This window comes from Stegastes partitus, unplaced genomic scaffold (genome assembly GCF_000690725.1).
Source record: "Stegastes partitus isolate 25-593 unplaced genomic scaffold, Stegastes_partitus-1.0.2 Scaffold215, whole genome shotgun sequence".
Taxonomy (NCBI): domain Eukaryota; kingdom Metazoa; phylum Chordata; class Actinopteri; family Pomacentridae; genus Stegastes; species Stegastes partitus.
This window is the reverse complement of record NW_007577946.1, coordinates 7,346-32,868: the sequence shown is the minus strand read 5'-3', so window position 1 is coordinate 32,868 and position 25,523 is coordinate 7,346. Positions and strand designations below refer to the sequence as shown.

The 25,523-nt window shown below is 42.9% G+C and overlaps 1 protein-coding gene across 1 annotated transcript in view; it reads left to right on the top strand.

Annotated features, from left to right (window-relative positions):
* The window catches only part of LOC103356706 (voltage-dependent T-type calcium channel subunit alpha-1I-like), a gene marked incomplete at its 3' end in the record, with an annotated part of 216,005 nt that extends 194,377 nt beyond the window's left edge, over positions 1–21,628 (top strand). Inside the window, exons 25-32 of the mRNA XM_008280954.1 lie at positions 221–413; positions 1,366–1,517; positions 4,133–4,242; positions 9,481–9,614; positions 12,524–12,594; positions 18,275–18,353; positions 18,777–18,898; positions 21,182–21,628. Of these exons, the coding sequence (XP_008279176.1) occupies positions 221–413; positions 1,366–1,517; positions 4,133–4,242; positions 9,481–9,614; positions 12,524–12,594; positions 18,275–18,353; positions 18,777–18,898; positions 21,182–21,628 (1,308 nt within the window). The remainder of the gene's footprint in view (positions 1–220; positions 414–1,365; positions 1,518–4,132; positions 4,243–9,480; positions 9,615–12,523; positions 12,595–18,274; positions 18,354–18,776; positions 18,899–21,181) is intronic.
* Positions 21,629–25,523: the final 3,895 nt, after the last annotated feature.

Sequence of the window (25,523 nt, the reverse complement as noted above, 5' to 3'; positions counted from 1 at the left end):
GTTACTCTACTAACAGAAATTTGTCCCCAACAGAAAAAGATGCATTCACATCAAATGATAACCTAGGAGCTAATTATTGGTTTTACTTTTATCTTCACTTTCTTTCCTAACCAACTCCTACCAGTCCTGTCTCACCTCCCTTGACAAGCTCCTTCTTCTCAGCCGTTTCCTGTCTAATCTCTTTTCTTTCCCCTTCTTCAAACCTCCTCTCCTCTCCCAGCCCATGACCAACAACAACCCGTGGATGCTGCTCTACTTCATCTCCTTCCTCCTGATCGTGAGCTTCTTCGTCCTCAACATGTTTGTGGGCGTGGTGGTGGAGAACTTCCACAAGTGTCGGCAGCACCAGGAGGTGGAGGAGGCCAGGAGACGAGAGGAGAAACGCCAGCGCCGCATGGAGAAGAAAAGGAGAAGTAAGACCCAGAGAGAGAGAGAGAGTGATTAGGGAAGGAGCTGAGGCCTTGAAATATGGGAAGGACTGAGAAGAAAATGAGTAAAGTCGAGGGGGAAGAAAAGACGAGGATGGATATTTAGGGTAAAAAAAAAAAAATTAGAGTGACTAGGGAGGTAAAAAATAGTCAGATAGCGCAGATGGAAATAGTCAAGGGAAATAATGATGGATGGGCGGGAGGAGGATGGGACACGAAGCCTCCTGGGAAGTGAAGATGAGAGCAAAGACTGAGTGGACAGAGGAATGAATGATGGAGAGATCAGTGGAGTCCTGCTGCAAAGGAGGAATAGTCACAGGGGGGGAGCAGTAAATCAAGAGAGGAAGCGAGGCAGGAACAGGTGAAATATAGAGCTTAGGAGAAAAATTTAAATCTAAAGTAATAATGTCTTTGAAAAAAAAAAAAATACAATTTAGCAGCTTAATATGTCCAATAATAAGTTGACTTGAAGGTTTGAAAGACTGCACTCCACCTTGAATGCGGTCCAAACGACATATACCCAGGACTTCTAATTTGATATTTTAAATTGATAATATAATTGTGAATGAGTCATTATTTCAACTCATTTAAAACTACTTAACCTGACTCACGCATTTATCAAACTTTTTTCTCTTCGTATTAGCTCCCAGTTTTATCTCGGATGTCTCATCATCCGCTCTGCTCCTCGTATTTCAACTCTTTTAAATAAATCATCCTGTTTGCTTTTCCTTTATCCTCTTTTCTTACTGAACCGTGTTTTTCTCTCTTTTCCATATTCTGCTCCCTCTTGACCTTTACCCTCCTCATTTAATTCTCTCACATTATTCCTCTTTTTATTTATTCTTCCATTTCTTTTTTTTTTTTTGCTCTCCCACTTGCTTTCTCTTCTTATTCTCTCTCCCTCCGTCTTCGTCCTCTTCACTTTTTCTCTACGCAGAGGCCCAGAAGATGCCGTACTATGCCTCCTACGGTCGCGCCCGCCTGGCTATTCACGCTCTGTGTACCAGCCACTACCTGGACCTGGTCATCACCTTCATCATCTGCATCAATGTCATCACCATGTCCCTGGAGCACTACAGCCAACCGCAGGTGACCGCGGGGGATGGAGGGAAGGTCGGGGTTGTGGGTGGTAGTTTGAGAAAGACACACAGCACAGCATCGTTTGAGGGCTTTCTGAGTAGGTGGTTGAAAGTAGCCCCTCCCAGAGGCTGACTGCCAGCTTGCTGCTCTGAATCAGCAACAAGAACAGCCAACAACCAAAACATTTATCCAAAAAATGAATTGCTGGGAGGTAACTGTGCTTGTATGTGATATAGTTAAGAAGAAGTCAACTCTTCTATGGGTGCTATCAAATAAACAGTTCAGGCTGTGGGCTGCTGCAGGAGTAAGTTATTATCCACATGAATAATAGAACGCATTCCTACTGCACTCATGATTAACATTAATCTGCTACTTATATCATAGTTAATTATTATTTCTGGCTGCAGGAGGACTATTTGAATAACTGTCTTTAAAACAGTGCAAATCATCCAGGTGTAGGAGATATTTTTCTCTGCTACTGGACCTGTTGTTTGCTGTCACATTTCCGAGCTGGGGCTTGTAACCTCATGTAGGCTGAAAAGGGAACCGGTTTGTCTGGAGGCTGCTTAGCCTCAGCGCTCAACTGAAAACTTTTTCTGATCTTAAGCAACAATTCGCTTGTGCCAAAGGTGTAAGATAATAGCAGCTTATGTAGCCGCACGCAGACAACCCACGCAGCTCATTATTTCCAGTTAACTCTACCTGTCTGTTTATGTCAGCTTTACCATCACTGACACTCCAAGTCAACAGCTATTTGAGTTGTCATTGGCGTCTAAAGCTGCCGCCCACACGTGTGAGGCTGCAGTCAGAGACCCACAGGTTTCCTCATATTTGCTCATAGCTCTCTAGATTAAATCCCAGGGAAAGTAAAAGAGGAAGAAATGAAGCTAAAATATTGTGATGGAGGTCGGGACTGCTGCTGTAAGTTGAACAGGGCTGGTCAAATGTATGTTGGTAAGCTCGGGCTCTGGAAATCTAACGCTTTTGACTTGACTCAGGTATTGCACCAGTGCTGTCCGAAATATACACTGCATCTCGCCTTTTCATGATTTAAGTGTTTTGCTCTACTTGGTCGATAAAAATCTGTACCACATTTGCCTTTAACCACTAAGCACATACTCAAGTTTCAGTATAGCGTAGCCTGACTTAGTCTTCAGAGCCCGACAAACACACTTTGAATCCAAATTCACTTCCCTTCTTCTCAGTTGAATCACTCTAAAATTATGATTTGCAGTGAGGTGCAGCACATAGAAATTGAAATCTCATGACTTAACCTTTCCAACGATGCCAGATGCTTGTCTGTGCGATTAAGTGTTGGTGAGGAAAAAAAAAAAATTGAAATGACATCAAGTTTAATTATAGTTACAACCTGCATGCAGCTGTGTGTCTCCACACATTTACTCTTTGAATTACTAATGAACATGTAATTGCACAGATATATTTATATGTAGATGTGATCCTATCTGTGCCATGCGATCATGATATGGTAATATATGCAACGATATGTTAATTTAACATTTGCTTGGTTTGCAAGTAGGGCACTGTATGTGAACACTTGAGTGACTAAAGTAATGACGTTTATTTCTGTTAGGCACTAATAACATAATTGCCCTATTTCTAAGTGATGGAATATCCCACCGTCATGGTTCAGGTGGTGCCAGCTTTGAGACAATCCTCCCTATCCAATTATTCAAAAAAAAAAAGATATCTGCTGCCAGCATTTTATGGTGAGATAAAAGTAAAACCTTAACAATTTCATGACACTTTATCTGGATGGATAATGGAAGATCTGAATAGAAAAGGCTGTTCTGAGAAAATGTTTGGTAAGCCCTGATCCTAACCAAGATAAGACAAGATAAAAAATTTGCTGATTAAAATGAGTTTTGCCTGGTGAACAGACAAGAAGATAGCTAGGGCAGCCTTGGCCCAAAGATACCACCCACCCACCGACCAGTACCTTTGTTGTCTCCATACGAAAACAAGTTGTCTGTAATGCTAAGCAAACTGTCTCCTGGCTGTTTCTCAGTATGCTGACGATGGACCTCCTTTTCATCTAACTCTTGAAAGTAAATATCTCTCAAAACGTACCATCTTGCGCCTTTTAGTGAAGCTCGACTGGGACTTTCCAGCATCAGCAGACTGTGGAAACGCTTCAGTTTCATTATGTGTATTAAACATTGCAAGATTTTTATCCATGATGTCCCTTCTTGTCTGACTCATTAACACCAGTGTGGTTTAAAAAAAAAAAGTGTTCTCTGTTCCTCCCCAGAGTCGGACATGATTTAGTTGTCAGTCTCAATTAAGCACTCTTCTTTTAAAAGAGATTTATTGGCAAGATCCTTGGTCTGACATTGACAAAAGTGAATCACTGAACAACTGTTCTCATACACTAATTGGTATACTATTTCATCACATATTGATAAAATCCAAAGGTTTTTACACAGACATGCCAAAATATAAACAAGTCTTTTACTGTGGGTAAAGACCCTACAATGCTCCAAACAAAGGCAGAATCATTCATTTAGTTAGAATAGCTCAGATTAGACACAAACAGAGGGTACTAGCTGTCTGTTACTGCTGCCTTCTCTTCTTTCTAAACCGTGTCTCCCTCTTTAACCTCTCAGTCTCTGGAGACGGCACTCAAGTACTGCAACTACTTCTTCACCTCCACCTTTGTGATCGAGGCCTCTCTGAAGCTGGTGGCCTTTGGCTTTCGACGCTTCTTCAAGGACAGGTACACTTCCATCTGTGTTGATATTCTATGGATTAGTGTTGAGATATATAAAGCAGCTAACGTGTGTGTGTTGGTGTTTCCTCCCTGCATCAATATCAAGGCAAGTCTTTGCAGATTGAACATACCGTAGTAAACCTACAGTCGTATCGCTAGTACCGTAAGAATGTGTATGTTTTCCTGACAGGGATTCACACGTTGTACAATACAGGAGCTACACATTACACTTAACCCTTGATGAGGCAACCAGCAGCTCAAAGTTACCCTAAGTGGTGACCTTAAACCTTAACACTGGAAATCCTGCATGAGTAAACTGCCCACGTGTCTCTGGGTAACATTTGCAACCTTTAGCAGGAATGCAGACACGCTGAAAGATTATTTGAAACACCAAGGTCAGATGTATGTTACAGCTCTCACCGACCCAGAGCTCTGAGGTTTTACTGAGAAACATGTGATCACATTTTCAAGGGCAGAACTGAAATCCCTCCCTGTGAATGTGGGCATCCAGTCAGTCTAGAGTAGCACTGCTGTTCCCTCAACCCTGGCTTTTCTAAATTATGTGTCTAATCATTTGTTCTGCCAGCTCTTTTTTTTTAGAAAAGTAATTGCTGCCTAGACTATGCTCGCAGTCACATTTTTGTCAAGGGAAGGTGGAGGTATGTTATATTCTGCAAAAGAGTTGTAGGGAAGTGATTTAAGGTGGATATTGGGGCATGTAAAGCACAGGACCGTGAGACGAGGCCCCGGGGTTTGCCTCCTTAGAGTTAAAGTTTAAAGAACTTAACTTTAAACTTAAATTCAGGGAAAGATTATCCATCTCCTCCATCCATAAGCTATATCCACATATCCTGGAGGGTGGGCTGTAGAATATCCCAGCTGACATTTGGCGAGAGGCGGGGTACATCCTGGATGGGTCACCCGTCCATCACAGAGCCACACAAAGAGACAAACAACCATGCAAACTCACGCTCACACCTATGGCTAACTTAGAATGGAAAAGACTATCTATCTATCCATCTGTTTTCTATGCACCACTTTATCCTGTAGAGCAGCGGTCCCCAACCTTTTTTGCACCACGGACCGGTCATTGTGCACATTACAAATAATAATCTTTTATAAAAATAATTCTTCTGTCTCAGCGTCAAATCCCTCCCTCTTTTCAAAGAAGTTTGTTTTTTCATTCATTCCGGCAGCGGTTCAACTGACTGCCCTGTTTAACGGTTGGCCATGAAAGCTGACAGAGTCATACAAGCACAGGCGGAAGTGACGGGAGACGAGCTCGTCATTTTTTCAAAATAAAACACCCTGCAGACTCCGCCGGTACCAAATGACCCACGGCCCAGGAATGGTCCACGGTCCGGTGGTTGTTAACCAGTGCTGTAGAGGATCATGGAGGGGCCTAGAGTCTAGAACAGGGGTCTCCAATCCTGGTCCTCGAGGGCCGCAATCCTGCATGTTTTAGATGCTTCCCTCTTCCAACAGACCTGATTCAAATGATCAGCTCATCATCAAGCTCTGCAGAAGCCTGATAACGATCCTGATCATTTGAATCAGGTGTATTGGAAGAAGGAAGCATCTAAAACATGCAAGATTGTGGCCCTCGAGGACCAGGATTGGACACCCGTGGTCTCGAAGATGGTCCAGGTCTCCCTATTCCAGGCTCGGTTGTGTTGCTTCTTGGCTGTCGATTCATTGAGGCATTTGAGTTGCTCGCCATCTGGTCCCTTCCCTGGCACCAATTTGCTTTGGGAGACCCTAGCAGGGGCTCCTGACAGCTTACCTCCAGGGATCACAAGGACCCGCACAACCATCCACCACGTTAGGGTGCGATTCATCAAAGGGTAGGTTCAACATTTGAAGTAGTTTCGGCATCTAATTAGGATGCCTCTTTGCCGTCGTCCTTTAGAGGTTTTTCGGGCATTTGTCAACTGGGAGTAGGCTCCAAGGTAGATCTAGAACTTTCTGAGTGGATTACATATCTCAGTCTGCTGTGGAACACTTTGGGATTACCCAGGAGGAGCTTGCCAAGAAGGAGGATGTCCGAAATGCCGTCTTTAGCCGGATGCAACTCCGGATACGTAGAGAACATGGATGGATGCTTTAGTCAATGTGAGCACATATTTTATTGCAAGAGAGAACAAAGTAGGACAAGTTAAATACATTTGCTCAAGAACAATCTACAGACGCATTCAGCATCACCATGTTTTGTCAAATGTCAATATCCTGCTGTTTGAAATTATAATATAGTTCAGCAGTAAGTGCTAGTAGACAGGGATGAGTCCCTACATGGATGAATAATGGCATAAATGTCTAACCAAGTAAATGAGAACACCAACATTGTGACAAATTAATTATATTTTGAATGTTTGGTTTTGTAAATATGAATAAATGACTCAAGTTAAGGCCGTGTAGGTTGAGAAACGCCTTTGAAATTTAATGTATTTTAATATCTACACCCAACACCTTAATGCGCCGGGAGAGTCTTTTCTCTGCCATGTATACCAGTGCGTGGAGCAGCTGTGATGGTGCTGGCGAATATTATGACACCACTTTGTAGATTTATAATTGCAGCTTCCGATCCATTTGGAGAATTGTGGGTGTGCTGGAGAAAATTGCTGCTTATTTCTTTCCTCCCTTCTTTTCAAAATTGCTTCTTCCGGCCTATTTCAATGCCCATTTTTCTGTCTGCCTCTTCTCCTTTTGTCTTTTTCTGTGAACCCCTTTTTTCTTTTCTGTTTCTCTTTCTCTCTGTATTTTCCTGTTTTCACACTTGGTTACGTTTTTTTTTTAATTTTTAATTTTTTTTGGAAACCCCTGGCTTTATTAGGGTACCCTGTTTTGAGTGTGTTTACACTTTGTAAGTCTGGTGTGCCAGTTCTTGTTGTTCTGGGAGCGAGATATTATCTAGGACAAGGCACTGTAGAGGAACATACCCCAGGCAGCAATTTTGCAGTAAACTGAGTTAAAAAAAAAAAAAAAAAGAAAAAAAAGCACTGTAGAGGAACATACCCCAGGCAGCAATTTTGCAGTAAACTGAGTAAAAAAAAAAAAAGAAAGAAAGAAAGAAACTTAACTTGATGAAAATGAAAAAGAAAAAAAAAATAGGTAAGTGATAGAGGTCACACTATACTATGACTTTGGTTAACATTTGGCCATTTTTTTCCTGCATGCTTGTTTTCTTTATTACCACTCATACAGCATGAGGAAATTGCTTGATTTCAATGCAGTGTAAATGTAATGTTTCTTGTGACTGCCTAACAGTAGCTAAATGGATCCTCTGATACTTTTTGTATTGTGCTTCCTTCACTAAGCTGCATTACATCTGTACACTGACCGAATACATACAAATATAGTCATCAAGGCCCCCTCTGGTTAAATAGTTGTTAACTTGCCCATATTGTGTGTTTTGCAAGCTAGAAGACTTACCATGAGTGAAATAACCGCCCAACACCATGAGTTAGCGTTTCCATTTTGGAACTGCAGCGTACCAACCTCAGTCTTAAAAGCACAGACTCAGATATGTGGGGTTTCACAAGTAACAAAGGAAAGGAACCAATCCTTCAAAGCTTTTATAGCTGAATAACTACAATATTACAGCTTGCCACTATATATGTGGGGTAAAGTTGTTTCACAGTGTCTGGGCAGGACTGCAGGTGAGCTGGTGTGCTTGAGCTGTAGAAGAGATGCAGGGACTTCATAGATGTGCATACTCTAGTGAAAGCAACTGTGTATTGGTACTGACTTCTAAGGCCTTGTCCACACGTAGCAGGGTTTTTGTAAAACCGAATGTCCTCCCCCCTCCGTCCAGAAAAAACTAACATCTCGTTTTTAGAAAAATAATTCATCCACACCTAACCGCATTAGTGTGTCGTTAAGCACATTCATATTCTACGTGAGGATGTAATAACTCCGACGACAGGAGCGACGACCGGGACATACAGAAATCGTCACGCTATTCCTCCGTCTCAAAGTTCTCCCACCAGCTGGCAGTGGTCTGACCCAAAACCAGCGTCTTTGACGGAGAACGTGCCTCGGACGTGGAATGGCAAGGTGGCGGGAAAATAACCGTCCTTGACGTCGTCCTTCGCCTGTGTTCTTGTACGTGGAGCGGTATCTGGGCCTGGACCAGAAACAACGCCAACACACTTGTGAGGGCGTCCACGCTGTTGTACTGTGGTGTGCATAGACGCAGCGACCCCTTCACGAGACAGCGAGAGTGAACGTTTAGTGTCTTATGCCAGGCGTGAATTCCGCAAAGCTTGCTGGTTGAATAATCCTGAAGAAACGCTCTCTCATATCGCCTGTACTACTGTGTATGTACAGCAAAATGACAAGAAACTTAATTTGATTTTGATGCTGTTTCGTAGACAGTGACGTTTCGACCCCCGTTATTGATGTCCCCACACGGACGCATAAACGGAGTATTCGCAAATCTTCACTTTGGTCGGACGTTTTTAAAAGAATTGTTTTTCTGCGTTTTCGTGTGGATGACAGATCAAATCATAGAAAAATATCTTTGTTTTGTGAGACACCCTGCTACATGTGGCCAAGGCCTAAGTCAGTTTAATGCTGGAAGGGATTGGGTTTTTTTTGGACGACTCTTTTGACAATTAACTTTTAGGAGGTAAGTCAACAACCAGAGAGGGATTTTAAACACAACTCTCCCATATAACCCCGCATCTGCTGTTGATTGGAACAATAAAGTCAACTTAACCTTCACCTTGACTGTAAACACCTACACTAGTTGAACTTGAATTATCGGTAGCAACAGTGAAGCAGGGCCACGATTTGTGTCCTTGGATGGAGTGGATGAGGTGACACCACTTATTATGTTAGATGCTTTTAGCAGCAGTTGCAGCAGCCAGGATCACATTCAACATACACTTTGTTAATTGTCAAGAGACAACACAACAAATCCAGGGTGTAATGTTTCTGAAGTGTTTCCTGGTATTGCAACTTTTCTAGTATATATATGACCGAAGCAGGCCTTCAGGTAATGGTGGGCTGTTAGCCATTCTTCTGCCAAGTCCGTTGTTGGAGAGTCTTGCACATTATTCACAAAGTTGGTGTCGAACATTAATATTCATTAAAAAATTAACATAATGCAGAGCCTGGTGTGTGCAGGCATGAAGTCTGAAACCACACGCTGAGTACAGACTTCATGCTCATTCACCTGTTTAAGGCCTGTCTTCCCTTTCTGTAGATGCTGCTTCATTTAAAAGTCATTGTGTGTGTGTGCAGGTGGAACCAGCTGGACCTGGCCATTGTGCTGCTGTCGGTAATGGGCATCACCTTGGAGGAGATCGAGATCAACGCCTCTCTTCCCATCAACCCCACTATCATCAGGATCATGAGGGTGCTCAGGATCGCACGAGGTACATGCAAACCACAAACTGTACATACACTCAAGAAGTCTGTCAACGTGTAGTTTAGGGTCTTTATTGACCACCACCGCAAATATATCCACGATTAGTGAATTTAGTAGGATGTCCTGTTTATTTTCTGTCTGCTGTACATTTCCATAGCACTACTGTATCATATTTAAGATGTTGTCTTGCATTTATTGCTCTTTTCTTTTCGCATTTTAGACTGTGATCTAATTTTTAGCTAACTTGAAGTCCAGATATTAACATTTCATCTCACCCCTCATGTACATGTGTCATGTACGGTCCTATTATTGTCTTAATTGTCCCGTGATAGAGGTACAGCTGTTCTTTGTCATCTTTCATACACGCCACTTTTTGATAGGATTCTCATTTGTGTTCTTATTATGCATGGGAAATAGCGGGACGAGCTTTATGAGCTGCCCCACTTCTTGTTAGCTTCATACTGACGAGGATAAAGGCTAATTACATCAATCTCACTTAATCCTCGCCCTCTTAACATCGCCCTCTGCCCTCCATAATACTGCTCAGGGACCGCTGAGTGGACCCATGGGTAATATGCTAATTAAACAGCAGCCAGTGGTAATTAAGAACCAAGTGGGGTATTTGATGATGAGTGTGAGGGCTACTGGTTCCTCTCCTCTCATAACATTTTTACCACTCTGTATGAATGTTAACATTGTGTGACTGTGGGAAACAACATCGAAGTGTTTCACAACCGTCCACACTTCATCCATGTAGCTTTACCTTTAGCTATGCATGGAACAAAGGAAACGAGTCAGACATGCCGGTTGGATATCTTTAATCATCGCATGTTGTTGTGTTTTTAATCTTAAACGTAAAGAATGATCTTTTAAAATTGGATCCAGGCACCCTGTTGGTTATCCAATTATGTTTTTATAAAGTAAGCTTTCAAACAATTATGTGCAAACAAATAATACATTGTTTGTATATGTTTTTTTGTGCTACGATATAATGCATGGATTTAAATTTTTATTTCAATAAATTACAAAACCGTTAGCATCAAAACCCACCAATAAGGTCCCACAGGGGAAAGTGCTTATTTTGCAGACTGGCATATTTCTGAATAAGTTTTTAAATATAAATGGATTGTGATTATTGACGCATTAAAGTGTTTTTCGCTTTCAGCTGGTAAATGTGATACATATTTATGTTTAGATAGTTTATCTGCTGGGTAGCAGATATGTTCATCTCTTGTAATTCCTGAGATAATTTAAAACATGCATACAAGCTGTGGAATTTCAGGATATGAAAGAAAATAAATTCTATAACTAAGAACATATGCAATTAATAATTATAAAAATAAGACTTTATAAATATATGTGCTTGTAATAAAGTGTCTCTCTCTGTCTTTATGGCTGTGGCAGAGAGAAGGCAGGTGTTTGTGTGCTTCTCCACAAACACTTCAGATGTGATGTGTTCTTCTTTAATACTGGTCCTGACGACCTGGAATGTAGACCGCGTCCAGATGTTGGGATCAGTGCTCCAGTAGATTAGATTAGATTTCTTCAATTTAAGGATTTAAAACTGCTCACTTCATGTGGAAAGTTCTGGGTGTTAAAGGAAAAGAAGGTCAAAAGGTCACGGTGAATAACATCCGAGTAGTGTTCGACTTGTTTGTTCCATTGTAGACGTTTTATGATGACCGTCTTCTGAAATGTCCTCCTACCAGATCTACAATTGTGAGGAAGGGTCTCTGTGTGTTGCTTTAGAATGCGCCTGCTTTTCTGCCCCTTAGCACCGGTTTTAGTGTTAGCATTAGCTTATGCTAGTTTGCTGCAAAGCTTTTAGCAATAGCGTTCATTTCAACATCCACCTATCCATTGACTTTTGCTTACCCGGGTTGGATCGTGGTGGTAGCCGGCTAAGCGGGGCATTCAAAACATCCCCCAGAAGTTGCTCACAGGCCAGATGAGATATATAATTCCTACAGTGAAGTCTGGGTCTACCACAGGGTCCCCCCCAAGTTAGATACACCAAAGGAAGGTGCCCAGAAGGTATCCTAATCAAATGTCGGAGCCTCTTCAGCAGAATTGGAGGATCCTCCCTCTATCCCTAAGACCAGCCACGATAAAGAGAAAACCCATTTTGGTCCCTTGTATTCACAGTGTCATTGTTATGGTCACTACTCATTGGCCACAGATGATGGTTTGTACGTAGATCCACCGGTAAGTTGAGAGCTTCACCTTCTGGCTGTCTGGTATGATGCCCACATGGCTACCGATGCTGCCCCCATCACTCATCTCATGCTCCATTTTCCCATCACTTGTGAGCAAGATCCCGTGATACTTACACACCTTTGCTTAGAGCAGCAACTCCTCCCAACCGACAGGGAAAGAACCGAGTCAGAACAGACATTTGTTATTTGGAGCTAAACTAATACCGTAAGTTTACAGATTTGCTAAGTTAGGTTAAGCTAGAAGAGCACCACATCCACCTTCTCTCTCCTATATCCTCCCTATTAACCATATGAAAAGACGTCCGACTCTCTGGGGACTATATTTTCTGACAGAATATGCTACGTTTTTTTTTTTTCTCCCTACTACTGGCTGCATGATCAGCCTTGTTCCTCCAGAAATTGGACCGCTGGGAATTGTGGATGGTCTCTTATGAAGAGTTGGGAATTCCACGTATCGATCGTTTGTTATCTCTCTCCTCCTCGGTCTCGGTACACCTCTTATCTGTCTGGACTGCTCGCTTCCATCACCGCCGTGTCTTTTGTCTCGTCTGACCTTTGTTCTACTTTCTTTCACTCTCTCGCCGTTATCGGTTGTTTATCAGCAGGAACGCACATGTCCAAAGCATCACACACAAATAAATAAAGTTCTACAGCTTGTGCAGAGACTACATTTGTGTCGCCCTGTGTGATCTCTTCTCAGTGTTGAAGTTGTTGAAAATGGCAACCGGGATGAGAGCTCTGCTCGATACAGTGGTCCAGGCTCTGCCTCAGGTATGTGTCATCACACACACACACACACACACACACACACACTCTCACACACACACTCTCCCTGAGCTTATCACAAGGACACCGAGGAGTTAATTAACATTTGTGAAATGATAAACGAGCAGCGTCGATAAACGCTCCCTGAGAATTAAGGCTTTTAGGAAGTCAGGTTATGGCAAATTTCTGGCCTCGGTGTTACGACACTCTGCTAACTTTCCACTGCTCCTCTCTGTTATTGGGAAAAATAAAGACCTTTGCGGCATTAATTTAAGATTTTTCATTCTCACCGCTGTTAATGAGACAAAAGCAGCTGAAATATTCTGCTCCCTCGGTGCACAAAAAGACTTTCTGTTCTCAAGCCTTTGCTCATATTTATGCATATCAAAGAGTTGTGCTTGTCCTGGAGTCACCGTCGTATTTAGAGATTTGCTTTTACAAGCAGGGAGTCGAAGAAAGTTCAACAACTCTCGAGGAATTAAGTAAACGTCTGGAGATCTATAGTGTACCCTCTGCATTACAGGGGAAGCACCAGAATGTCTTGTAGAGGTTGTTTTAATCATTACTTCCATTAGATGAGCTCTGCAGATAGATGTTTACCATTGTGGAGGTAAAGTTGTTCTAAGTGGAAACAACTTCAGCAAACTGCAGAGCAGTTGGAGTTGTATATGCCTGGAATGAGTGTGTTTAATAGTAAAGACAGATTAAGATTGGGTTTCATCAGATTGATAATGGTACGTCTTTAGTTCAGTTTCCTGATTGATCCTTGGGTTTTCTTTAACTCTGAAATCTGACTCTGGGTGGGTTTTTTTGCTCCTCTCGTATTTTTTTACTCACTGTGGGATCATTTTTCGCTACTAAACCGCCTGATACAACCACCGCAACAGGGGGTCGTCTGTGCGGAGGTCCGGAGGGGAGTGTCGGCGAGGTTGTGCTGGGGAGGGAGGCATGGAGGAGGATACCGAGGACGAGGCGTGCAGGAACGGTGCTCAGGGGACAGTGCTCCTGGTTTATCCTTCCCGGTGGAGGTTTTTTCCCGGTGTAGGTGCTCGCAGAGGGGTACTTCTCGTGAGGGTGCTCGTAGCTGTGGATAGTGAGGCTGGTGGGTGATAAGGCTGGCGTGGCAAGTGGAGCGCTTGAGGCTGGAGCCGAAGAGGGACGCTGGAGGCACACAGAGAAAACACGAATTACTCGAAACTACACAAACTTAGCTAGAGGCTCAACAAAGTGTAGCAGCTAAGCGGCCTGACTGTAGCACTAGGGATGCATCACAATCATCTGGCGCTGGAGTTCTGTGAGACGCTTGTATTTCAGGTGCTATGCTGATGAGCTGATGAGTCACAGCTGCCAGCGCGAGAATGTCGTCTCCAATTTGGCTCTGCCCAACCACACGCCCACCACAAACACAGACACAGGAGGCAGAGAAAAACCAAAAACACAAAACAAACTCCATAACCCTCACATACAGTCCCCGACGGCGCAGCGCTCATGGGTTCGAGTCCCGCTCATGACCCTTTGCTGCAAGTCCTTCCCCCATTCTTCTCCCCCTACTTTCCTCTCTAAAGCCAAAAAATATCTTTAAAGGATAAGGTTGCCGACATACGACGTTTTCGTTATTGTCAACAAATCTCACAAAAGGCCAAAACCAACTGTGACTGAAGACTTAAATCTTTAAAAATGTTTTGCTTTTTGTGTATTTTTATTTTTTAAATCAGGCGATATGTTTTTGTGACACATCAGGGCACTGGTTTTAGTTTCTTAAACAGGAGCAAATGCTGAATTGACTGGGGACTATTTTCACCATTCTGGGATGATGTGTTCATGGTAATGTGCAGCGTACATCATAGCTTGAGGCCAAAAAGCGCAATTTTATCCCATCAAAACCAAAAAAAAACCTTCTTTCAGCAGACTTCAGAGCCGCCCACATGCCTTCAGGTGAAATCCAGTTGAGATTAAATATGAATTTTATTAGCTATTTTACATTTAATATGTTTTAGTAATCGACACTTCTTTGTGAAAGTCTGCGTTCACTTTGACAGACTTTTTTTTGTAAATTAACGTCCAAAAAGCCAAATTAAATTGACCATGATTCAACGTTGAAAAGTCATAAAAAAGGAAAACTTCCCAACGAGGTCAACCCCTTTTTTTATAGGCACTGTAATAGTAATGGAGGTGGAGGAGTGGCGTAGAGGATTTAAAAATATATCCATACAGAGATAAAATATATGAGATTTTCAAGGTCAGAACCAAATGTACAAAAAGCTCCCACTTTTCTTACAGTGCCAAGACGATTTGACGTGTCATTATTCATCTTCTGCGTCCGCTCTGGAGTGTAATATATCTTTTTGTCACATATAAGAATAAGAGAAGTATTAACTGCAGTAATGTGGTTGTTTACCTTTCCCTAACATCTACATCTATATTTCCTTTATTAATGCAAAGAAAAAAGAAAAAATACAGAATCTGGACTGGCTGCTCTCTTCAAAACAGCTCTTTATTAAAGCCATTTGTAACGGAGCGAGACGAGTCAGAAGTCGATTTTTTATTTTTTCTCGTTCTGGTGCCTTATCAATGCTCTGACTTGGCCCTCTGGGGGACTGTTTTTTTTTTTTCTCCCTGATGTTTTGCTTGAAAAATATGTTCACACACAGTCACACAGAGATCCACATTAAGGCAAATAAACACATCGCTTCAGCTGCGCCTCACATCGATAGTCCTTTCTCCATCCACTTTAACTTGTTTTCTCTCCAGTCCCTCTTGTTTTTGTGGCAGAGACTTAGAACACAACAAGGTTGCTGTTAGCACTAATACACACAAACACGAGGCATTGTGACGAGATTAAAATGAAAAATAGATTTCTGTCAACGCTGATGCACATCTTAGCGTATTTCATGTCGTCGCTTCTTTAAAATCTAAAGTGACTCATGGAATAGGACAAAACACAATGAATCATGAAGCACTGAATTACCAGATGAGCTTTGAATTTAAAACATGTGTACCATTTTGTCTGGTGGTTCCTCTGGAGTTTGAAGTGGTAGGAATGAGCCGTCATGTGTCAGCGTGACAATACGGTTAAAAAAAAAATGTATGCAGTTGTAACAAAAACAAAATAATTTCCTATCATGACGCAGACGACTGACTCCAGGTTTCATTAGTCTATTACAAGAAAAAAACATTTCCTGTAAATAGTTCTAAAAGTTTGCACATCAATGCAGGTTGCTTCGCCATGGAAACCAAAAGGTATAAATAACAAACTGTGCCGTAACTGAGTTTCTCACAGCATCACTTACCTCGTTGCCAACATTACTGCCTCCACGGCATCCAGCAATCAGTTTCTCATAGCACAGCATCCTCACCCTGTGGTGTGCTTTCATTCTCTGCTCGAGGGATCTAAAGACATCAGATGGGTTTAAGTTACATGCTGCAAACTGCCTCAGGCCAAGTCATTGCTTTTAATATCCACCAGGAAGCATCATGATGCACAACTGGGGAGGAAAGGAAAAGAATCCTCAGGCTTCGCCTAACCTCTCCTAATTTCCCTCCTTCCCTCATTATCTCCCGTCTCTCTCCCCCGTCACCCGCTCCTCTAATAAAAACTATGCATCTTCTTCTATCCCCAGCCGCTCTCAGTTTATTTGGCTATCTAATAGAATTCTACAGTCACGTATTCTAAAACACCCCGCTGCCTTCCCTGTGAAGTGACTAAGCTAATGGTGTGCTGCTAGCGCCTGCTATTGCGCCCCAGGGGGTTCTCTACCCATTTGCATTGCATATCACCATTTGTGAACACTTTAAGTTTCTACACGGATGGATTTGCACCTGTTACGAAGTCAGCACGTAGGAAAAAAAATCCCTAAATTGTGTAATTGAGTGATTATCTTTGATTCCAGGCAGGGCGGTTGCTTTATGTTAACCTTTAGTTTGGTTGTTTGCAGCCGTTCCTGATCTGATGAAACGTTTGCCAAATCCTGGATGTGCCTGTTTGGTTTCAGGACAGTTTGAAAGCCTAATGCAGCGTTTTAAAAATTCATGAGCGTTAAGTCTGTTTTCATATTTTATGAAAAGCTTCGGCTTCCTGTCCAGAGTGTCGACCATCCAGCTGGGCGAGCAACACAGTGAGGGAGTCCAGCAGCACCATCAATTGTTTAACAGCTTCACTGGCAGTAGTTTGTAACATCTGCACTGATATCTGCATCTTGTCTCCAAATAGATTCAGTTAATGCTGTCAACAGCATGAAAAGAAGATAAATGAGGACACTATTGCAGTTTGTTTATCACTGTGCACGCTTTGTTAGATGCTTCGTGGACAATGACAAAAGATACAAACTGAACTTTCACTTTCTGCTGTCAGGAATACTAAACATGACAACAGTACACATGTATGATGTGGGCAAAAACTGCAGATGTACACATAATTTATTCTGGTAGATTAATCGTAGCAACTGGACTTGCTTCCTTGAAGACGTTCCACCTCTCATCCACGAGGCTTCATCAGTTCTGACTGACTAGTTGGGAGTTCCACATACTTATATCCTTAAGGAGCCATTAACACCTGGTTTCAATTGGGGGTTTGTTGCTCCTCCCCTCCATTATGTGAGTCGTTAGTGCTCCCCCTGCCACAAAGGGGTTCATTAGGGTCTTTTGTGGCTATAGGTGTGGATGTGGTTTCACCTTCCTGGGGAGAGATCTTAGGACTGAATTGTAAACAGGTGAGAGATGTTGCCTCAGACCTCCACCTCTGTTGAGAGATGGTCTTTCCAGTTTGACATAGACGACTTCTTTCACCCCTCTCTCAAACCATCTGTCCTCCCTGACCAAAATCTGTACATTGCTGTCTTCAAAGTAGTGTCCTTTGTCCTTGAGATGCAGGTGGACTGCTGAGTCCTGAACCTGAGGAGGTGGCTCTTCTGTGCTGAGCCATGCGCTTATGGAGTGGTTGGTCCCAACGAGTCAGTCAGAACCGATGAAGCCTCTTGGATGAGAGGTGGAACGTCTTCAAGGAACCCAAGCAAGTCCAGTTGCTAGGATTAATCTACCAGGATAACCACGACCTGGATGACTGAGAATCTTCACAGATACCCATAATTTAATCTCGTAGATGAATGGAGTCAGCCAGTCGTCTCTAGTCCTAAACGCTGCTGCTCGTCTCCTGGTTGGAGCACGTAACAGACACATTACACCCATTTTAGCTTCGCTTCACTGGCTACCTGCACATTTTAGAGTTCACTTTAAGATTCTTTTTATTTGTTTTTAAATCCTTACATGGTCTCGCTCCACAGTACCTCTCTAAGCTGATTCCTCTCTATTCACCAGCCCGGTGCCTCAGATCAGCTGATCAGCTGCGTCTGGAGGTTCCGAGGTCTCGGTGAAAGTTCAGAGGGGACCGAGCCTTTGCAGTCGCAGCTCCAAGGCTCTGCTGCTCATTAGAGAAGCACCGTCACTGTCCATTTTTAAAACCCGTCTGGAAGCTCATTTTTATGCCCTGGCCTTCGACCCGGCACGAGACTCCTGTTTTATTGTTTTCACTGTTCTTATTGTTCTGTGTTTTATTATAATGTTATTGTATTTTGTATCTTAGATGTTTTAAATTGTTTTATATTGTGTGTTCAGCACGTTTTTTAGACTTTTGTTGTGTTTAATATAAATAAAATTTAATGTAACCTGAATTCTCCTTCCTGTGTGACAGGTGGGGAACCTGGGCCTGCTCTTCATGTTGCTGTTTTTCATCTATGCTGCTCTGGGAGTGGAGCTGTTTGGAGAGCTAGGTCGGTCCTGCTGAATTTATGCTCTTATTAAACACTTTTGCTAATAGTTAAACCATCACTGGCTTATGAGGCGGCTTTAACTTGTGTTTTTTCAGTAGCCACCGGGGCCTGTTTGCCGTGGCACACTGCAGTGCCAAATTAAATGGAGCTTTCCTGTTTTTGTTTGGTCAAATAAAAGGTTGGCCTCTCTACTGTGTCATTATGTAGAAGTGTAATAGTAATAATCACCAGCATGGAAACAAAGTACAGGGATTTGTGTTGGCTTCCCTCTTGGCGTCATTTCTTTCCCTTTTGACTGAAAGACAGGTTCGTACAGAGCCAATATAATCCTTGTTAGTACCACCTGGCTTGTTTTTTTTTATTTCTCACTCAAACAGAAGCAGGTTTCACTCTCTTCTTTCCTCTCATCATGTCTCCTCTCAGTGTGTAATGCCGACTACCCCTGTGAGGGAATGAGCCGCCACGCTACTTTTGAAAACTTCGGAATGGCCTTTCTTACACTCTTCCAAGTTTCAACCGGTGACAACTGGAACGGCATCATGAAGGTGCGTCCCCACTGAGCAGCGTTGTGCTGATCAGACACCCAGACTGTCTATACATGGCTGTCGCTTCGATGGCAGTTCAATGGCTGGATGCTAAATTTGGAAGGAAAACAGCAACACAAACAAAGCTGCCAGGCAAGAATTTAACCAGACCCTGATATTGCCAACTCCAGACCCATCCCATTGAGCGTCTTTGCAGTGGAAACACACATCACAGGCTGGTATTGGTAATACTGGAAGGGCAGGGGGAAGATATAAGGTGCAGTGAGAGCTCAGAGGCTCATCCATGCAACACATGATGATGCAGAATTAACATGTAGATATAAATAAACAAACTTTCACAAAAATTCCTTCACAACTAAACTTCTGCTTTGAGAAAAACATAAAGACATAAAGCAGCAACGTGACTTTCAGCCAGTAGACCAAGATCTGAATTATTCTTTAGTTCAGTGTTCACTCGTTGTTTGGTTATGTTTAGGCACCTTAATGTTTGAAACTTCTCCTGCATTTTCTAGGTTAGTCCCACCCTCATCAAATATATGGTTGATTGGCTAGTGATGGTGGAAGCAGAACTGTGACCACTAACTAAACTGGCATCAGCAGCCAAGTACTGCCTGTGTGTTCCGGCCACTTCCTCCCCGGGGATGCACTCCAACGGGGTGGAAGTGCCCGGAACGTGCACAAGCGCACCGTTCAATTAGGCGTGAAATCCAGCGATGCGTAGTATTCTAACAATACACTAGTTATTATAACAACTATGAACAATAAATACTAACAACATATGAGCCTTCCAGCATCAAGCCCTCCTTGTATCTCGACCTCCGTCTTGACAATCCGACAGCCTTGCTATCCGACATCAAAGAAGGTTTTACATTTAGTGTCGGATTATCGAGTCACGACTGTATTTCTCAGACTGAGCTTCAGTATATTCAGCCTTGACATAGACATACAATCAAGAAATGGTGATAATTAATTATAGTGAATATTTTAGCACACTCTCTGGGCTTCTGTTGTGTGTGTGATGTATAACACAAAACACGACTATAATAAAGATTGCTTTGACTAGTAGTGGTCAGTGGTAGCCGGTGGGCCTCAGGGCAACATGAGAGCTAAACATGACATCATTTATACAATCAACCAGTTTGTTTATATTCTTACTTTCCTCCTGTGTCCCCAAAACTACAGCCAGCACTGATTGTCACACATAAGGCTCAATCAGGACGGGGGGCGTCTGAAACAGCTCCACTTGAGAATCAAGAAATACATAGCGCCATTTTTTTTTTCTACTTTTAAAGCTGTCCAAATATATTTTACACCAATCTCAGCACAGATGAAGTTGAGAGGCAGAACTATAATTGAAGGTCTTTAGTTCAAAACTGTGGATCAGACTGTATTTGGTGGTGGAAATGAGTGAGAAATGAATGTGGCCTTTGGCAGAGATGACGCTGAAAAAAAGTAAACGTGCGCTCAAAACCTGCAGAGGATGAATGAAGATTAAAAAAATAAAATTTACATTCAGAAAATGTGAGTATTTGATCTCAGGCTTCACTCTCATCTATCACTCAAATCAGGCTTCATTCTGCAGTCACACCCAAGTACCTGGAGCTCTTACACATTTATAGCAGCTCGTATCTGACAGTTCATCAGTGCTGATTAGACTCTTACAAAGAGTGGATGACTGTGGCTGAAATGCAGATTTCGGGACCGTGAAAGCTTGATTATGTGAGCTGTGGAGACGTTGCAAATTGCTTCGGGAACGAGTTCAAGACGTGGAGAAAAGAGTTTCCTTTACATTATATTTAGATTAAAGTCTGGAGATACTGGATTTTGCTCTTTGCATTACTCATCCCAAATCTAAATGTGGTTTTATGATAATATTCTATAGGCATTAAAACAGTTGGTCAATCAATCAGTTGCTTCGTTGACTCAATCCGTTAACAAAGCTTTGGTAATGTAGTGATTATGTGTTTATTGTTTGGTAGATTTAGCTTCTCAGGTGCATGTTTTTTGTCATTGTAAATAATTAGAATGACTTTGTGATACTGTTTTGATCAGAAAGCAATTTTTTGGGAAAATTAATCAGATGAAATGATTTTGGAAATAACTTTTCCCTGCAATTATAATCTGTATTATATTATTAGTTCCTCCTAATCTGATTGACTTAATCTGAAACTCTTCCATCTCCCCAAATTCTCACTCTTCCACATTCCATCCATCCCCTCTTCCTCTGTTCTTCTGTTGCTTTCATTTCTGTTTTCTCTTTCTGAACCCCCCGCCACCCACCAGGACACCCTGAGAGAGTGCCCACCGGTCCACCCAGGCACCGACTACGGCTGCCACGCCGGGCTGCAGTTCATCTCCCCGATGTACTTCGTGTCCTTCGTGCTCACGGCTCAGTTCGTCCTGATAAACGTGGTGGTGGCCGTGCTCATGAAGCACCTGGACGACTCCAACAAGGAGGCGCAGGAGGACGCCGAGATGGACGCCGAGATTGAGCTGGAGCTGGCTCAGGGAGGCCTCTGCTGCATGATGGGGGGCATCGGAGCCATCGCCGGGGCCACGGGTGGCGCGGCGGGCGCGGCGGGCGTGGGCGGCGCGGCGGCTGGTGCAATTACAGCCGGGACGGTCGGGGGTCCAAGTGGAGGCATGATGGCACCGCTGCGAGACGGAGGAGGCGGCGGCGCTCACGAGGGACACGCACACCATCGATGCCGGCTCTACTCTCCTGCTCAGGTAAGTGGACTATCAGACATTCAAGAGAGTAATTACTGCTGATGCAGCCCCACTTTGGCTTTTAATAATGCAGGTAAGAGTTGGGCAGTAGAGAGCTCTCGGTTTTGTTTCTGTGTGGTGGCTGCATACAAATGGCATTCATTTTTTAAATGTGTTTTATGTAAACCACTTTGTACTCAGAAAGACAAAAGAACTTAATTTAATTGATATTTCATTGTTTTTATGTGGAATATTCACTTTCCCTGGCGCCATATTCAGCCAGTATGCTGGCATTTAACCTCCATAATGCTTCAGTAATCAAGTGACAAAGACGACCAGTGATTGGACATACATAAACAACATGATGATATTTCAAAATCGTACCCAGACTCTGCTGATTGACCAGCTTGTAGGGAGGCAAAACAGTCAGGAGTGGACACAAATGCCCTGCGTCTATACTTTATACTACACCGGAACATGTGCTTACGTCCCACGTCGTGGAAAACCCTCACCAGGAGCTAATGGCGCCGGGCTGAAAGGCTGCGAGTCGACTGATCTCTCTAACTGCAGCATTATCGTCTCTGAATTCAGACAGCGGTGGCCAGCAGATGAGTCATCCGTCACCGAATATCACATTCAACAATATAATAACAGGATCAGCAATCTAATCACTCCTGGCCGTGATGCATTTTATGAGTCACGGCGTAGTGCCACTTCAGGTAGACCTGAGCGCTGTTCTGTTTTATCCCTCAACAGTTTGATTCAAGGTAACTAAACAATCCTGATCCAGAGTGTGGAGTCTAGAAAATCCAGCCACTGTTTGCTCCAATGATGATGAACCAGTAACTCAGCTGACTGAAAATTAATTAACTGTCTTCATTTATTAAAGCTGCAGAAATGTTCAGCGGTTTCTGCTTCTCAGATTTGTTAATTAGCTGTTTTTAATTTTTATTTTTCAACTGTTGTTCAGACAAAATAAATAATGTGAGGATGTCAGCGATTTCTGATTTTGAATAAAAGAATCAAAGCCATGAGGTAATTGAACACTATTAAACTAAAGACTGTTTTTTTTTTTTTCAGTTAATTTGTTGTTTATTATTTCCATCCATTTATTACCTTTGGTTCATAAACCATTAGAGACCCATCGCAGTCTCCTGGTGCACTAAGGTGACAGTTTTAACCCCTTAAAGTCCTGTTCTGTTTTTTGATCTCTGTGTATCAGAGTTAGTTTTTTATTTATTTTTTTTATTTACATGAAAATAACTTGTTTCTGTTCAGCCATGGTGTCGACCGCTTGTTGTGAATTAGTGGATTATTTTCTTTAGGATGACTCATTGATTATTCACAGGGCTCCAGACCAACTTTTTCGCTCCATTTTTCATGAGATGATCAAATTTTTATGCATTAATACAGCAGTCCAGTTATAAAACTACTACTTTCCACCGCTGTGGTTAACACAGCAGCTGCCTGCATCGGTTACAGCGACACTAAAACAGCTTCATGATCATCATTCAAGGATTCAAGGACCTTTATTTGTCATGCCAGCTCACATTCACATGTTAGTGTTATGAAATTTGGACTCAGGTCACGTTTTTTTTTTAAGGAAAAGCTTAATAAATAATAAGTACAAGAAAACAAGAGCAAAATATAAGCAGCGAAGTCAGTTGTGATATTGCACTTGGTGGAGAAGTATTGCACATATATGGATAAAGTGCAGTTGGTGCAGCCCGTGTGTGATGGTGGCGTGAGTCTACAGAGCACGGCTCGAGTTCAGCAGTCTGACAGCTTCAGGGAAGAAGCTGTTTCTGAGCCTGGTGGTTTTGTTCTGGATGCTCCTGAGCCGCCTGCCTGAGGGGACGGGCTGAAACAGTCTGTGGTTGGAGTCCTTCATGATGCGGAGAGCCCTTCCCCTGCATTGTGATGAGCAGAGGTCTGATATGATGGGAAGGCTGCTCCGTACAGTCCTCTGTGCAGCCGTTACCACCCTCTGCAGAGTCGTCTTCTCAGCAGCCGTGCAGCTGCCGTGCCACACGGTGATGCAGGTGCAGAGGACGGTCTCCACCCCACAGTGGTAGAAGCTCCTCAGAACAGAGCTCCCAAGTCCAGCTCTGGAGGCGCTGCACTCGCACCAATGAAATTCCGACTCACACATTCTCAAAAGGAGGTCGCAAATGTGACCAAAATGGTCGCAGTCTGGAGCCCTGATTCAAATAACTGTTGCCACTCTTGCTAGTTGCAGCCTTGCTGATAATAAAACTTTGTGTAAACAGGCTGTGAACATCATATGATGCACAGTGCATGAGTAGCATCAGCTGGTGCAGCTCCTCCAACCAGACTGTGTTGGACTGTACAGCAGCTGCAGTTGTTTTTATTCATGAACTACTGCTGCCCTACTTGTTGTCTTGGTGCTGAGGACTCTTACACACATGCACGAGGACATACTTAAACACACCTAACACAGCGCTAAGATCTGGATAGCACTGATATTAACTAACCGCCATCTCCACCATCCTCAGGACACCATGAGTGGGCCAGTGGCTGTCGGCTCTCGTTCTTCAGCTCCCTGATTACTGCCTCACAAACAACCAGTCAGTACACACTGCATTTATAATCACACACACACATGTGAAATTATAGCACCTGCAGATGAGAACAGGTATTTTTAGAAGTGTGCTTGCTGAGAGGAAGAAACAAGTAAACAAACAAACAAAGGTAGAAACAAAGGAGAGGGAGGAACCAGGAAACACAGAATGGGAAAAATAGAGCAAATATCAATGAAATCTGAGCATAAGGAGGGAGAGGAAGTGAGAGCAGAGCGTTACTTAGCAGTTTGGTTTGCTGCAGCCAGTGAGCGAGCCGACGTTTGGGTGAATGAGCGACTGTGTTGGACTCACTGAAGGACTTTGGAGAGCGCCTGAGGATTCGTGTGCACCACAATGTCTGCTCTTTAACTGGAATGTGTTTGGGCTGGAGACAGCAGCGCCAAGTAGGCTGCACCGTGGTTCAGAAGGAATGAGCCTGCAAACACAAACTCTGATTAATAGACGGCTGCTGGCATCTGAGCGCCACCTGTGTCAGCTTCACACCGACATGTTATAGTTATTCATTCAATGATTTGGTCATGTGGTGCGGAAGACAATCGTCAGTTTAATGCGACACTTCAATTTATAAATTAACAGATTTTGTTTTAACAGTTTACAGGGAAAAAGACAAGTTACATTTAGACTTTGAAATATTAAAAAAAAGAAAAAGTAAAACTGTCCAACACGGCACACAATGTCCACATCAAAATCTGTATTTTTAAAAACAGCAATTTGTTCTTTTCATTGTGTAGGGAAAGATCAATTTGTACAGAAACAAACAAGGACAAGAAACCTTGGATTAGATTTAGCCAGACACTGCAGGAACATGCTGTTCTAGTCTGACATTCATAAAAACTACATTTCTTGCCGATTTGCTGCAATGTAAGTGGGACGTACGTGGGAATAATTCTGAATTTGGTTGAGATTGTGAATTAGGAAACATGGATGACAAAGACAGTAGACAGCAGTCAAGGTTCCAATCATCCCTGAAACCCCTAAAAACCGAACAGAAAATGAAGAACAACTGCTTCGGTTTCCTCCGTGCAATGTGGCTACGAGTTGTTCGTCTGAGAGAAGCTGAAACTGGCTGTGCATTGAAGCTGTCCATTAGAACTGAGCTGGAGCTGTGCGGCGTGCTCGCTGGGTCAAGCTGTGACTCACCGAACAGCCCACAAGACTGTTTACTCAGCTGATGCCGTGAGTTTCTCTTCTTTGAGAGGATACGTGTTTCAAAGCGTGACACCAAAAGACACAACAGATGAAATAGAATCATAAAACAAGGTCGTCACTGTTTGGGAATGTGGAAATCGGACATTATTTTCAATCCTGTCGGA